The sequence below is a fragment of the Setaria italica genome, chromosome VIII (assembly GCF_000263155.2).
Source record: "Setaria italica strain Yugu1 chromosome VIII, Setaria_italica_v2.0, whole genome shotgun sequence".
NCBI lineage: Eukaryota > Viridiplantae > Streptophyta > Magnoliopsida > Poales > Poaceae > Setaria > Setaria italica.
In genome coordinates, this window is record NC_028457.1 from 3,341,444 (window position 1) to 3,356,468 (window position 15,025).

Here is a 15,025-nt window from a genome sequence, read left to right on the forward strand (position 1 = left end):
GGAACTTTTTGCACACATGCAAGCCAAATGGTTATCACAGAAAGATAAGTTATTGGATCTGCAAATAATTTTTCACAATATATTACAATTTGCTTGGCAAAAGGCTACGGCCTTATAACATGAAGTTTCCAGGAACTTCATTGCCATGCATGTGTCGCTTTTGTGACTAACTTTAACTATAATACTAGGTGCCGTGAAAGCAACTTCGTACCTAAATGCTACACTTCAGGCAATGAACTATGAACTTCTCTGCTGTTTTCTTCACACATGGTGCTCATTGGATTAATGAACACGCATTAGCTATTGCTACAATCCTATAGTAAACAAACATGCATAAAACACATTTGCCGCAATAAGGGAAAGTATAGACTAAAATACAGCCTTTGAATTTGAATATGAAATTCAAGCCAATACTATTGCTCCCCAAACAAATTCTAAATGACACCGGTCTTACTGCAAGTTGGACATGTAGTTTGCAGATTGAAATAAAATAATTTAAATGTTTATATTCAGTACCAGCTCCAAGTGATCTAATTTTTTTTTTCTTCTAAAAGTGGAGCTCTGCCGGACACGATAGGTACCTCATTTACCCCCACAACAATTTTGAACCCCATTAATAATTAATAAAAATATACAAAACCATTTTAATTAATATAATAGGCAGATATCCTGTCCATTCATTTCAAAAATAAAAAGGAAACCGTTGTTTATGCCTCGTTTGCTCGAAGCAGCAGCGAGGAACAGGATCGTTCCAAATCACGAGACACAAACGCCATGCTTCCCATTTGTGACTTGTGCAGTTGTGCGTGTGACCCTATCCACTTCCCCACCTCCATCCTCCTCCCTACACCGCGTCCACGGGCACCACCCACCGACTCGCCGGTCCCACCAGAACCGGTCCCGAGGACGGAGCCCACCCGGAAACGCATTCGCAGGACCCGCGACGATCTTACCATTTTGCCCCCGAAACTGCGTCGTATTTCCAACCCGAGTGCCTGCCCCCCAGCGCCCGCACGGCACGATCCTTAAAGCTTCCATTGCTCCCTCGCCTCGCCTCGCCTCGCCTCCTTCGACTTCCAGCAGCACACTACCACGCCCGCAAACCCCCCACCTCGCGACGAACCCTCCCGGAGCGCACGGCGCGGCGGGAGAAGCCCTAGCCCCGGTCCCCGGCGATGGCGGTGGAGGGAGGTGAGGCTGGCGGTGGCGGGCCAGGCGGCGCGGAGGAGGGCGTCGGCGAGAGCTCGTCCCCGCCTCGCGCGCCCGCGCCCGCGCCCGCGCCAGCTGCATCAGGCGGGAGCGGTGGCCGCGGCGGCGGCGGCGGAGGAGGAGGGGTGGGAGCCCGCGACATCTGCCGCGAGGTGTTCGAGCGCCTCGTCGCCGACGGCCACGTGGAGGCGGTGGGGGCGTCCGGCCCGGAGCTCCGCGCCCGGCTCGAGGCCCACTTCGCCCGGCTCCCCACCAGGTGACTCGCTCGCTCCGCTCGTCCCCGCCTCTCCCTCTCTCCCTCCCCTCGCTTCTACACCCAGCCCGGGGGGTCGGTTTCGTTTGGGTGGGTCGGGAAGGTTTGCCAAATGGTTGGGGAATCCCACGAGTTCAGGGGGGCGGGAATCGCGGAATTCGCGTCGGTTCGTGCGCGGATTCCGCCTGAAATGTTCGTTCGTTTGTGGATTTGTGGGCACTGCAATGACCGTACTAGCCGTCAATCCGCCATACCGTGCGTGACTGAATTTTTGTTGACCTGTGTGCTTCAGGATTCATCAAGTCAGTTTACTTCACTCGATTATGTCAATGGAACAGTACTTGGTCCAGAGACCCTGCTTGTTTAGCTGTGCTTGTTGGGCTTTGAAAGGGTGGTTTCCGGATTAAATTAAGTGCGTGTGTTTGTTTATTTGACTTTGGTTGGTGCGCTCTGCTACTTCTTTGTGGTTGTGGGACGTGGTTCTGAATTGTCGACAACATTTCTGTTATTCCTGCTGTGTCTGTAGCCTTGTTGTTTGATCTTAGATTTGGACTAACTCAGAGACTAGAATATTTTCGTTAGAACTGTGGGATCAGGGGTCGCAAGGGTGTGACACTGATGGGTGTTTCGCACTTCCACTTTCGTAAAGAATATTTTGTTCTGGTTCTGATTTATTACACTTTCTTGTTACCTCTGTAGTAGTCTTGTAGGGTGTTTAAAATTCGATTCCATACTGTCACATATTGTTTCGTTGCTGCCTCCAATGTTTGCTTTAATGCTATTCTTCTACTCTTCCATCGCTATGTAGCTATCAGCTGGATGTGAATGTTGACAAAGCAGAGCAAGTGTTAATCCATCAGAAGGTTTTGGCAGAAGCAAAGGATCCTGATAGGCGCCCAGCATTTGCTGTCCGTTTCCTCAGGGTAATGATTTTTCTTGCTGTTTTTATGTCCTATGTGTTGGGTTTTAGTTACACTCAACAAGCAATTAAGAGTTCTGTAGAATTCTGTGTATTATTAACAAACTGTCATAAGAAGTCACAGGGACATGCTAGTACCACCGCATAACATTTTGCCTTCATAGCAACTTAAACCAGTGTATCTTCTAAATTAAATTAGTCTTGTCATAAGAAACAGTTCTTGATTGTTCTTTTTTAATTGATGCCTGTTTATATCAATATCACCAGTAAAAGTTAGAGTAAACTATTGACACTAAAACTTTGATCAAAGCTTGATGAGGTAAATGTGGACGAGACAACTAACTCTGATGCACATGAAGAAGGGGCTGATATTGGTGAAGCTCTTTCTACCAGGTACTCATGCACTGTGCTAGTGTGGTGCTTTTGTAGTTTGAGTGACCTTGACGAACAAGTTATGTGCTGTTTCCAACCCAACCTTTACTTCCAGACTGTTTGAAGATACTACCTATTGTTAGATTATGACAGATTATGATGCGGAGATAATACTGTAACAGCAGGACATGCATAAGAACAAAGGGAGAACACACAAAATGTACATATTAAACAAATGGGAACTGCTGCTGTAGTTTCAATGCATATTCCATTTTTCATATTTTCCTTGGATTTGATAAGTTATGTACTTGATGTTTAGGCTAATGGTAGAAATATGCTATTAATCTCATTATTTTGCTGGTGAGTTGAGGTTGGAAGTCTTCTTAGTCAATGACAACATGAACCAACACAGCACCTAACCATAGTTACCTTATGCAGTTCAGGATTAACGTAGTGGCTATTTTATTTTACCACATAACTGCATGTTCTTTGTTTGTCTCCACATGAGAAACCAATTAATTTATATTTAGCTTGTTTTACTGTACCTTAATTGAACTAACCAAAGAGGCTTAACATATTAACAGATTGAGGTTTTATACATTAATACACAATTTTCATATAATTGTTTCAGAGGTGGTATGGAATAATAAACATGGTAAAAAATTTTAGGCATGTCACCGCACGATGCTTCTTATCAAATTTAAAACTATTTTTACTTTTAGTAGCCCAGCATTGGCACCTGTGCACACAGAACTACCCCTTTTAGTGGTCCCAGTGCTCGAGCCTCTCATGATTGTGGTTCTCTGTATATTCCATAGGTCAAAGGCATATACATACATTCATGAGATTCTATTCTCCACTACGGACAAACCCAAGCTCCTGAGTCAGGTCAGCAATACTACAGTTATAAAGCAGAAAATACTGGAAACCTAAAGCATCTACATTCTTTACTAGTTTCTATTTAAAAGAGCTTGGCCTTTTAGCCTTTATGCTTATTGATATAGGAATCTAATGTTGCAGTTCTTGTTTTCAATCTTGTATGCTCTCAGATATTTTCATACTAACACTGGCTGATCTCTGAACTCACTTGTGTATATTGTAATAAAATTAGCTGGTCTTTTAATTAACTCATGTGTCAGTGCTAATAAAGTACTAACTGTCACTATATGTGCCTTTTTAATTTCCTGGGCACTACAGGGCTTCTAACTAAGTATTTCTTTTTGTTCTGACAGCTGTCTGCTTTGCTTTCTGACATTGGACTGAACATTAGGGAGGCACATGTGTTCTCAACAACAGATGGTTATTCTCTTGATGTGTTTGTTGTCGATGGTTGGCCCATTGAGGTAAGTTTGGTTTGTTATCGTGTGATGTGTTGAATTGCCTAAACAACAAAGTTGTGGATCTGATGTGCACTGATATCTTGTTACCACTTGATGTTCTCTGTTGGATTCGATTTATATGGATTATTTAATAAACTTCAAGATTCCGACGGATTTAGTTTTTGGATAAGTATGCTACTTTCAGTTATAAGGTTACCTTTGCTGTGTGACAATTGCTTTCCTCTCTTGGCATGGCAAATGAATTCTAGATTTGTTTTAAATGAGAATGATATCTTTATTGGATGCATAGATAAAAGAAAATTGATCGCATTTCTATATGAACAGCAATGATATATCATACAATGTTCATCGACGCAAAAGGAGCATGGTTGTCCTATATATGATCAGTTCTTTTTTCACTGCTCAAGTTTGACAAGTCTGCATCATGTGATCAGGATACTGAGGGTTTGCATAAGGCACTTGAAGCATCAATTTTGCGAAATGAGGTATGTTGCATTGTCCATACACGACTTTACAACGTTTTGAGCCTGCTTAAGTATGATAACTCAAATTATATTCAATATGTACCAGTCCAATATCCACAAGCTAACATCATATTTTTGTCTCCTTTGCAAAATATAAAAAGGGTTCATGGTCTGGCTCTGATTCCTCAGCTTCAGGAAAGTCACTTCCATTCCTAGCACAAGATTGTGAATCAGATATTGACACAAGACTTCTGAAGATTGTAAAGAAGGTTGCTTCTGGATCTTGTGGGGCTATGTGAGTCACTGTTATACTTCTGAGTTTAGTTGCTGATTTGTCATATAAAGTAGTGCTTTCTTTATATAATGCATGTATGCTTATGTGAAGGTTTCTTGGGACTTATGGTGGTGAGGAGGTTGCTGTTAAAATCCTTAATCCTGAGAATTTGGACCAAAATGCATGGAGTGAATTTAAGCAAGAAATCTACATATTAAGGTATTCCACATTTCTATGATAAGACTTGTTCGGTTATGATTGTTATGTGCACTTCTTGAAGTTATACATCCTGACTATACTATGGTCAGAAAACAATAGCATAATTGGGCATGCGATTACCTCAACCAGCTTGTCTGTTGCAAGCACCATATATATACCTAGCCTTCACCTTCCACACTTCTTTTCAGGGAAGTTGATCATCCCAATATTGTCCGATTCATTGGCTCATGCACAAAGCCACCTCAGTTTTACATAGTTACAGGTGAGGTTTCATGCAAGCAAGGACCAAATCTTTAAAAGGGAAACAGCATAATTTTACTCATTTTCATTTGTCATACTCATACCGATAATTAGACTTCCATAGAATTTGGTACCATGTCCTATAATTTGGTAGCATTGACTTAAGTGAGAAGAAGCTACTGTTCAGCCTTGCCATGTGGGAAATAGTGTTTTCCCTCTGATAAATATCTGTTATTGCTTGCTTCATAGGAGTATACATCTTATAGAAGTTCATTTCAGGTAGTGTAGCATTAATATCTGTATTTTATCTTGCAGAATGCATGTCTAGAGGAAGTCTGTTTGATTTCTTGCACAATGAGCACAATGTCTTGGACCTCCCAGCAGTTCTGAAGTATGCATTAGATGTATGCAGAGGGATGTCCTACTTGCACCAGAAGGGCATCATCCACAGAGATTTAAAGTCTGCCAACCTTTTACTGGGCAAAGATCATGTATGTACCCAATGTCTATTAAGTTTGTTGATAGGAACTGTGTGTAATTTGCAACTAGTGGATGTTTAAGATACTTAATGGCACAGATTATATGGTCTATTTTGTTGCCTTGCCCATGTTAGGGCCATGGTTATGGATTTAAAAGTACATAAGATGTCAGTTTATAAGTCATTTTTTTTGCTCATTTTTCTAGGTTGTGAAAGTGGCAGATTTTGGTCTAGCCCGTTTCCAGGATGAAGGAGGTTCTATGACAGCTGAAACTGGGACCTACCGATGGATGGCGCCTGAGGTAGTATTATTAGCTACTGCAACATTTGTCTGTTCAAGCTAACACAATTTCTATATTTTCCTTTGTTCGAAATTGACTTGGGCTCATAATATATTTGAAAGTGTATGTGCATTCACAGCAGCATTAGGACAATCAATAGTTGTATGCATAAGCATCTGAATCGGTGGTTTACAACATGTCATTCATATAGAAGTACTTTGTAATTGTTATCAAAGATGACAAAAGAAAACCCTGAACCTCTGATCACTTTTATTTTTGGGCAGGTTATCAATCATCAGCCTTATGATAACAAAGCAGATGTGTACAGTTTTGCTATTGTACTTTGGGAGCTCATGACATCCAAGGTGTTTATGTTATTTATATGAGCTTGCAGCTCCCTACAAACAATGAGATTATCAGTTATCAGAGCCAATGCTTATCTTTGAAACTGTTGCTTCTGATTCTTCCAGATTCCGTATACTACCATGAGCCCCCTCCAGGCAGCTGTCGGTGTGAGGCAGGTTAGTTCTTACGATCATACACAGTGCTAAATAAAGCTATTCGTATGCTTTTCCACTTCAGAAGTTATTCTTTGTTGAAACATAGGGTGTCGTTTGAGCAACATCTATTTGTTAGAAACCTAAAGTGATTCATTGAAACATCGCATTTATGCTAACATTCTAATGACTACCAGGGATTGCGACCACAACTTCCAGAAAATGCACATCCCAGGCTATTAAACTTGATGCAAAGATGTTGGGAAGTCCTTCCATCTGACCGGCCTTCATTCACAGATATCATTGCTGAACTAGAAGATATTCAGGCGCAAGCTCAGGTGCGACCACAAACCCTCATAGTTGCTTTCAAACGAATCCTACGCATTGCTAAAAAAAAACTAAAAACCCTAATCTGGCTGGTTCTGAGAATGTGACGCTCTCCAGCTGCTGTTGCAGGGAACATCAGGGGAGTCGAGCCAGAAACAAAAGGATGGTGACAGTGCCCACTAAAGATTGACACTCAGCACGTACTTGACGGCAGTTTGGTGCATCTAATCTGATTAACTTGAGTTAGGATCCAGGCCACTAACATTGGAGAAAATATACGTAACCCAGTTTTGTCTGCGCTTCTTGGGGCCAATTTCTCGGTCCTGTTCTCGTCTTACGCGGTCCTAGTCCCATTTTTCTTGCACAGAGAGGAGGAAACCAGGACCTTCTGAGTTCTGACTGAGTTTTGGGGTTGCGGCTTGATATGTGAATATTCGAATGAGAGGAAATCTTTGCTGCCTGGCATGTAAAATTGCATGCTTCTTGTATCTGCTTCACCCGTGTTATTGAGGCGCAATGGTTGATGAATAACTTCAGGAATGCGAAATGCTCAGATCAATGCTGATTGAGGTTTTCATGATTATGTCAGGTGTTGCGGATGCCTGTAGGTGACTGGTTCTTGCTCTCAGCTTTCATATCCTGCTGCAACCATGCTGGTTGGCTCATCTCCTGTTTTTTTCTTCCCTGTTACATCTTCCATGCAAGGAAAAAAAAAATATGGCGCTATCACATCGGTGTTCACAGCAGCCGTCTTTTGGCATTGTCCTTCGATTTGAGTTGCCTCTACCTTACCGCAGTTCCGTTACACTTGCTGACTTGCACCTTCTAAAACAATGATATCTGTGAATGAAGGCTCCTAGGGTCCGTCAGTCACACGCTTGTACTAAGAAAAAAAGACAAAAAGAGCACCTGAGTCGTAATTGCTGTTTCAGATTGTTGGATCGGAAATTACTCCGGCCCGGCCAGTGTGGGTCACAGGAGCTTTTAGAGTGGTCGACAGCGTAGGTTTGCAGCTGTAGCTTCTTCCTAATAGCGTAAACATCCAACAGGTGCTAAAATTGAGATGATATACGAAAAGGCAAAAGGGTACCGGGATTGGAATCGGCGATTACTCCGTTCACAGATACTAATGTTCTGTTTCTTTTTTGGACAAGATCGGATCTAGTCAAACGTGCAAAATTTCGATTATCAGTGTGTCGAAAATGTGCTACGGAAATATGAGAATGCAGTTGAAGGAATCGAGGACGTACTACTGTGATTGTCATTGGAAAATTTTGAACATTTTTTTTATACACGTGGCAACTGGTTAGCGTGCAACAGTATGCTGCTGTCACTTGTACGTTGTAACATCAAAGTAGCCATCGGCATGAGCGCATGCGAAGACGTGTAAGCTCTCCCCCTCATCGATATAAGTAGAGCAGGTGCTCCACCTCTCGCTCTCAGTCTTGTGTTCTCCACGCTCCTGCGCGCGTCGGCGGCGTGTGCCAGTCACAAGCGTTTTTCTGCGTCCCATTTCTCCCCGGCGGCCATGGCCGCCACTGCTGACGACGACACCAAGCTCACCATCATCATCGGCCCGCCCACCGCCGCGCCGGGATCCAAGGAAACCTGCGCCGCCTGTGGCGCGCTGCCCACCGACGGCGACGCCGCCATTGCCACAACCATGCCATCGCCGCCGCCGCCGCCGTCGGCGCAGCGTCACGTCCAGTGGCTGCGCGCCGCGGTTCTGGGCGCGAGCGACGGGCTGGTCTCCACGGCCGCGCTCATGCTCGGCGTCGGCGCCGCGCACGGCGGCGACGGCGACCTGCGCGCCGTCCTCCTCGCGGGCCTGGCGGGCCTCGTCGCGGGCGCCTGCAGCATGGCCATCGGCGAGTACGTGTCCGTGCACGCGCAGCTGGACGTCGAGCTGGCCGAGCTCAAGCGCGGCGGCGGAGGTCCGCCGGAGCCGGAACGAGCTGCAGGGCTGCCGAGCCCCGGCCAGGCCGCGGCGGCCTCCGCGCTGGCGTTCGCGTCCGGTGGGAGCGTCCCGCTGCTCGCGGCGTGGTTCGTCACCGGCTACGAGGCGCGGGTGGCGGTGGTCGTGGCGACGGCGACCGTCGCGCTGGCGGTGTTCGGCTCGCTAGGAGCCGTGCTGGGCCGCGCACCTGGTGGACGGGCCGGGCTGAGAGCCGTGGTGGGTGGGCTGGTGGCCATGGGGATCACGTATGGGCTCATGAAGCTGTCCAGAATCCATGGAGTTTGATGGGCTCTAGAATTGTATACAATGTGTGTTGTTGTTGCTGTCCATGATCCTGAGTTGTTGTTGACTTATTTATTGTCCTGTTAAAACAGTAATACAGTAAATATTGGTTGCAAGAAAACCTCTCGATTTTAAACTTGTATCAGTAAAACTTCTAGTTTTTTTTTCAGGCAAACTGCATTTGCACGAGGCTTCAGATTTGTGGCTTATGAGCCTGCCCAATTTTGGCTCCAGTTCCTTGCATCAGGTATCATATCATCCACCCAAAATTCAAACTTAACCAGAACAAAAAGGAACTTCATGGATGGACTGAACGTCCAAGACATTCATTGCACTTCCACGTGTTCAATGCGTGCACTTCAGTTAAACATTTCAGCTTTACACAACCCAGCATCTGGGTCATCATCTCAGGGCACCTGGATGGATGGATATATGTCGTAGCTTATACATATATAGCATATATAGAGAGAGTTGGTCACGTCCTAGCAGCTACTTTGTTTCCAAAAACATCTCAGCAGCCACCAGCTACTTAAGGAAAGTCAGGTAGCTTCTACTAGACTACTACTTATATACAGCGAGCTTTCGTCGTCATACTGTATGCTAAGGATCTCCATCTGCGGGTTTCTCCTCTAGCTCGGCGTCGTCGCGGGGATGCCCTTTGCCGCGATTCAGTATCGATTCCCTAATCTCCTTGTATCTGTTCAGCTCCTCCAGTGCGTCCGCTGCTGTCCTTGACTTCAACAGAGCGCTAGGCATCCCTGCGGAGCTTGATGCGCCGCTGCAATGTTCCTCGGTCACGACCCTCTGGAGAGAAGAAGGTTCTTGAGGAACTGGGGCGGCAGGGGCCGTCAGTAGCCTTTCCCTGAGTCCTGGTGCATTTTTCAGGATGCGCATGAGAATACCTATTGCTGCATCTGGAGACCTTGTTAACGAGCCCCCAGCTTCCTGACTCGAATCATGGTTCTCCCTGTCAGAGAGATCAATTCTGGAAAATAGATGAAGACCTACATTAGCTTACGTGATGAAATATTGAAATCAAGAAGCAAATGCAAATACAAGAACATCTAAAAAAATATATGTCTAGAACAGGTAACAAAACTATTAAAAATTGTTTGAGACTGATCCCACTGTAACCTCATTGAAGAACATAATCGGTAAGTCCTGCACAGTCCCGATATTTATCTTTACTAGGGAACAAACTTACTAGTAATATGTATTTAACAGTATTAGGTTAATATGAGGTTCTCAAATTATCTCCACAATTTTGAACGTAAGCCCATGCGATTCGTTTAACCTGTGAAAGTAGAATTAAGTTTTACGTTCAACAACTCTTGCTTAACAAAGCATCTTCCACAAAGGGATGTAGCAGCAAACTATAGAGGATGTTTATCTTGCACAGAATAAGCTCTAAGACTTAATACTAGAAGATTTTTTTAACCGGTATGTTTCCATATATTGATTTAGGAGAACTAAGACTGTAGTCTATAGTTTGAAAATAACACAGGGATACTAAGATTTTTCATGTGCAGTTTGTAAATAACAGAGGTAATAAGACTGTCCGGAGCATGCAAATAATACAGGAGGACTAAGACTTCAGTAATCAGTATGTAGTTCAACAATAACAGGGGTACCACGACTGCGTCTGTAGTTTGTACTTTGTATAAATAACACATGGTATATAAGCAGTAGAAGACCTTTTGGCCAACTGATATTTGCTTTATCCACTAATTCCCATATTCCTTGCTCTATCAATCACTGTTCTTGAAGGCAACCAACACCCACTTGGCCAGCCTAAGTACCCTAGATGCTAGGCAACACCCTCAAGCATAGTTGGATGGTAGATTCTAGTGAACACCCACCAATTTCTTCCTAAAACTGTACTCGTTCAACTCAATGTCACAACCCACTGGTACAACTGGTATATAAACCACACAAAATTTAAGCAAAGAAAAGCCCTATCCAAAACAAGCCGATCCAGAGATCAGTAGAATACTGAACCTAGTCTAGGACAGGGTTAAGGCTTGTTTTACCCCTGACCTGATGATGTCTGACCCATATCCACTTTTGTGTTTAGAACCAAACTAAGGACATCCAAAAGTACATTGGTTTTTCCCAGAAACTATACCAAAGCTACTAACAAATGGTTTTGTCTACCACATGCCCTCTCGAATGTGAAGGTAGTTTGGCTCCTCCAATGTAAAGTTGCTCATACACCACCCAAGCATCTCCATGGCTTTAGAAATATGTTTCTCAGCACATTAAAAGATATGGTACATTCCATGCTTCTACTATGTTTGCAAGGTCATGCTTAATCTAAATCATAAGTATCAACAAAAAAAAAACAGATGTGACATATAGTGTGGCCCATCAGAGAACAGAGACATAACTGAGCATTGAGCAAGCACAGAAAATTAGGCATCAAAGCAAGTAACAGAACCAGGAGAGAAAAGATGCCATTATGTCTCAAATAGGTGGTTTCATTTGAAGAACTAAACAATAACATTCTTTGTTTATCCTCCAGATGTATATCAATATAGACATGTCTGACTATAAAATTGCAGGCAACCAACAAACATATCTTGATAACAGAGAGAACAAGAGGTTATCGAAAGCAGATCACTCAAAAAAAGAACGACTGAAAAATGAAATGCACATCAAAATGTAATCAGAAATAGTTACAAGTCCTCTAATGTATTATCAACTAGTACAATGAACAAAACTATTCCGACTCATAACATATATAGATGCACCTCCATAGCTACCCGAGCTCAACTAGTTTAAAAAAAACAATAGTGCCTTTTTAAAAAAGAAAATACCTATAGAAATGAACAAATCAACAACTTGATTGACTACAAAGGCAAGAGCAAGTTAGATCTGAATCCCTTATAAAAAAAAAAGTTAGATCTGAATGAGCACTGAAAATCTGAAATTACTGTATCATCTAGGTAAAAGGCTATGGAAGGTCAATCAGGCCACCTGAACTAATTAAGATACTTCTCTCCCATATGGATCCCTTTGACATTTATTATCCTCAAACAAAACCAATACACAAAAAATGCCATTGCTCTATATCTGCTAGGTGTAAAGTTCCCCTAAAGAATTGTGTGAAATTCTAGAACATGCAGTTTAAATACAAAGACTTGTGCTAACATTGTTGCTCCAAAGGCCTTCTGAAAGATGAGATGGTTCATGAAAAAATTGCCTAAGATATGTATATCAGTGGGCAGTGGCCACCTTGTGAGCATAATAACCATTGACACGGCATTCCCAAAGTAAAAATAGTGTTATTACTACTAAAACAAAATAAAGGAGCATTCAATCTTTATCAGACAGCTAGAACATCTGTTTACACAGAGAAACCACATGCATTCATGAGGATACACATGTAAGGGGGATCAAACATAAACCACAAGAAACAGCAGACAAAAGGATTGAAATTGTGACAGATGGGTAGGTGAGTCCTCTCAACGAAGATATCATGGCATAATGTCATAAACTATAAATATTTTCATGAGTCAGAAAGAAACCTGCTAAGCTGATCAATGATGGTGTCTTTATCTTCCCATGCAAAAACCAACTCTCGCTCATCCAGTTCATCCATGATGAAAAGCTTACTGGAGGTCCGAGTCAACTTTAGTCCACGAAAATATACCAAATCATCTTTGCCAAAAGATAAAACCTGCAGCAAGAAGCCGAACCAGGAATTGATAAGTCAGAAATGAGATCCAATCATTCAAGAGAAGAATGGCACAATATAATAACAGTGTTCCTTGAGCTTCACATTTCGCTTGAGAAGATCAACAACAAAATGCAATTACCTTTTGCAAGGACTTTTCATTCTGAACCTCACCCAGCCTGACCAAATTATTTGTTACTATTGATTTATCATAGGGAGAATGTGTCGGATTCTCATTTTGAAAGGGGCATTGTTGCTTATCCTTCCTATGTGGAGAAGGAGGCAGCCTGCTGGATGGAGCACTGTCATATCGGAGGAAAGGATTTCTCGGGTAGCTAGAAGGTGAATGGGATGGTGATGGTGACAGAGGTGGCGATGGATAGCACTCTTCATTTACTGTATTTCTCTTTCTCCCAGATGATGATGTGTCATGTGGATGTGAGTATGCTGTTGGAGAATTATCGGTGGGCATACGTGATGGTGATGCTGATGGCCCAGCTCCATGCTCAGTGCTCCAACTGTGCCGCCTGGTCATTGTAAAAGATGCAGGTGCGATGCCATCTGAAGGTAATGAATTAAACTTCCGCAGGAAATCTGTTGTGGGGCTTCCAACATAATCCATTATAAGCTCTGTTGCCACCGGTGTGGTTGGCTCTGGTGCTGCTGCCACCTCCAGCACTGGCACATATGACACTGACAAGCTCAAGCGACCAGACAGAGTTTCAATAGGAGCAAATGCATAGTGTTTCATCTCTGCATCCTCTGCACGGGTGAATGGCTCAACAAATGATGAAATCTTGTGTGAGAGGCTGAGAGGACGGATTCTTCCAGATGAATTGAGCTCCTGGAAGAGATGGTATGCTGGCAAGAGCCTGACAACCAGATATAGTGAACGGAACAGCACTGTCGAGCCATTGTACGCCCTCCTGTACAAGCTATGATCCTGAGCAGAGCTGCTCCTAGATTTCTTTCCACTGTTCTTGCTACCATTACCACTACCACTGCCAGAGCAAGTTTCATACTTTATTACCCACCTCTCAATGATCCTGCCGGCCCCAGCACTGGTGGTTTTGGTATTGTCACGCTGCAGGAGGACAATGTCAATGACCAGAGGCTCAAGGTTGCTCTGTCGCCACAGGTCAAAGTTCTCAAGCGCGGCAGGGCAGTCCCTGAGAGCAAGGTTGAACCACCGGTCACGCGGCTGGCTGCCGGACAGCGGCGATGACGGCGGGGAAGGCCTCGTGAAGTTGCGCGACGAATCATAGGGCGACCTCGACTCAAGGATGATGTGGAGGCTCTTGGCGAAGAACTCGGTGATAACTTGCTCCACCATCGGCGACTCCGAGGCGCCTGTAGCCGCAGCCATGGCCGTGTGGCTGTGTATTGCAGCGGCAGACTTAACTCACAGGTTCAGTTGAACCCCACAAAATTCTGAAAAACAAACTGCACCGGCACCATGGCCAGATCGATCGATCTTGCACCACGAAGAAATTAACCGAGCTGCCAATGGAAGGGTGGATCGAATCGAAGTTAGTGGGTATATATAATACATGCAGATTGTGTCAGATCCGAATACAATAACTGTTGCAAAAAGATGGAATTTAGTAGGTAAAATCATGGTCAGATCCGAATACAAATACCATACGTTAGGGGTTTTGGGTGTTTGATTTCGCGCAGCAGGATGGGAAGGGAGGGGAGGGGAATAGGCAGGCGTACCCCTGTCGGATGTCCGTCGCCGCTAGGAAAGGAAGACCGAGGCCGAGAGAGGGAAGCAGGATGGGAAGGGGAGGGAGGGTGCTGCCGCACCAGCCGGACTCGAGCTGCAGCTGGGCAGGGGAGCGTGGAGGGCGGCGCGCGGGGGCCGAGCGCGTGGAGAGCGGCGGGCGCTGGGGGGAGGAAATGGGTCGCGGTCGCCGGGAGGAAGAAAACGGGAGCGGGACCTGGATCGTGTGCAGTTATACCTGTTACCGCAAGTTCAGCAGTAGGGCCAACATCTACCGTCCAAGAGCCGACCAACGCTCCAGATTGATAGCTGGCCCACCCATCCATCTTCCCCCTCGCAAAGTCTTCCTCCTCCTCCGTCCACTGCATCAAAAGGAAACCAATCCAAATTTGGGCTATATATGTTGACCCTGTGTAAGTGTAATAGAGAGGATGGATGAGCAGCTTGGGCATAGACGCGTAGTCGAGAAGAAGCTCCTCCCATTCGTTGTTGGCAGCAGCCATTCCACTTCACA

At 44.4% G+C, this 15,025-nt stretch overlaps 3 protein-coding genes across 5 annotated transcripts; 2 read left to right on the plus strand and 1 right to left on the minus strand.

Moving 5' to 3' along the window:
• Positions 1 to 1,015: 1,015 nt before the first annotated feature.
• Positions 1,016 to 7,602, plus strand: LOC101778086 (serine/threonine-protein kinase STY46). Of its 2 annotated transcripts, XM_004978697.3 has the most exons (15): positions 1,016 to 1,465; positions 2,271 to 2,385; positions 2,692 to 2,774; positions 3,572 to 3,641; positions 3,986 to 4,096; positions 4,528 to 4,578; positions 4,719 to 4,852; positions 4,943 to 5,050; positions 5,239 to 5,312; positions 5,606 to 5,781; positions 5,975 to 6,070; positions 6,334 to 6,414; positions 6,520 to 6,570; positions 6,744 to 6,884; positions 7,003 to 7,602. In XM_004978697.3, the coding sequence occupies exons 1-15, from the start codon at positions 1,176 to 1,178 to the stop codon at positions 7,054 to 7,056; spliced, it is 1,635 nt and encodes a 544-aa protein (XP_004978754.1). In that variant the 5' UTR covers positions 1,016 to 1,175; the 3' UTR covers positions 7,057 to 7,602. The 2 variants fall into 2 exon arrangements, with proteins under 2 accessions (XP_004978754.1, XP_022685045.1); XM_022829310.1 differs by lacking the exons at positions 2,692 to 2,774; positions 3,572 to 3,641.
• A 799-nt stretch (positions 7,603 to 8,401) lies between these two features.
• Positions 8,402 to 9,182, plus strand: LOC101767018 (vacuolar iron transporter homolog 4). The gene has a single exon (XM_004980135.2). It carries the CDS (start codon positions 8,402 to 8,404, stop codon positions 9,113 to 9,115), a length of 714 nt encoding a protein of 237 aa, XP_004980192.1. The 3' UTR covers positions 9,116 to 9,182.
• Positions 9,183 to 9,409: 227 nt separating this feature from the next.
• LOC101778749 (autophagy-related protein 13b) lies at positions 9,410 to 14,773 on the minus strand. 2 transcript variants are annotated; one of them, XM_022829135.1, is made up of 4 exons: positions 14,750 to 14,773; positions 12,931 to 14,288; positions 12,640 to 12,791; positions 9,410 to 10,097 (listed from the first exon to the last, which is right to left on the minus strand). In XM_022829135.1, exons 2-4 carry the CDS (start codon positions 14,152 to 14,154, stop codon positions 9,713 to 9,715), a joined length of 1,761 nt encoding a protein of 586 aa, XP_022684870.1. In that variant the 5' UTR covers positions 14,155 to 14,288; positions 14,750 to 14,773; the 3' UTR covers positions 9,410 to 9,712. The 2 variants fall into 2 exon arrangements, with proteins under 2 accessions (XP_022684870.1, XP_004978757.1); XM_004978700.4 differs by lacking the exon at positions 14,750 to 14,773 and adding an exon at positions 14,505 to 14,715.
• Positions 14,774 to 15,025: the final 252 nt, after the last annotated feature.

Excerpts from the sequence above, each read along its gene's own strand:
- LOC101767018 (XM_004980135.2), top strand. The coding sequence starts at position 8,402 with ATGGCCGCCACTGCTGACGACGACACCAAGCTCACCATCATCATCGGC.
- LOC101778086 (XM_004978697.3), top strand. The coding sequence starts at position 1,176 with ATGGCGGTGGAGGGAGGTGAGGCTGGCGGTGGCGGGCCAGGCGGCGCG. Across the intron at positions 2,386-2,691 it reads TTGCTGTCCGTTTCCTCAGG|CTTGATGAGGTAAATGTGGA; the intron begins GTAATGATTTTT and ends CTTTGATCAAAG. Across the intron at positions 6,571-6,743 it reads CAGCTGTCGGTGTGAGGCAG|GGATTGCGACCACAACTTCC; the intron begins GTTAGTTCTTAC and ends AATGACTACCAG.
- LOC101778749 (XM_022829135.1), bottom strand. The coding sequence starts at position 14,154 with ATGGCTGCGGCTACAGGCGCCTCGGAGTCGCCGATGGTGGAGCAAGTT. Across the intron at positions 12,792-12,930 it reads ATGAAAAGTCCTTGCAAAAG|GTTTTATCTTTTGGCAAAGA; the intron begins GTAATTGCATTT and ends TTCTTGCTGCAG. Across the intron at positions 10,098-12,639 it reads ATCATTGATCAGCTTAGCAG|AATTGATCTCTCTGACAGGG; the intron begins GTTTCTTTCTGA and ends TCTATTTTCCAG.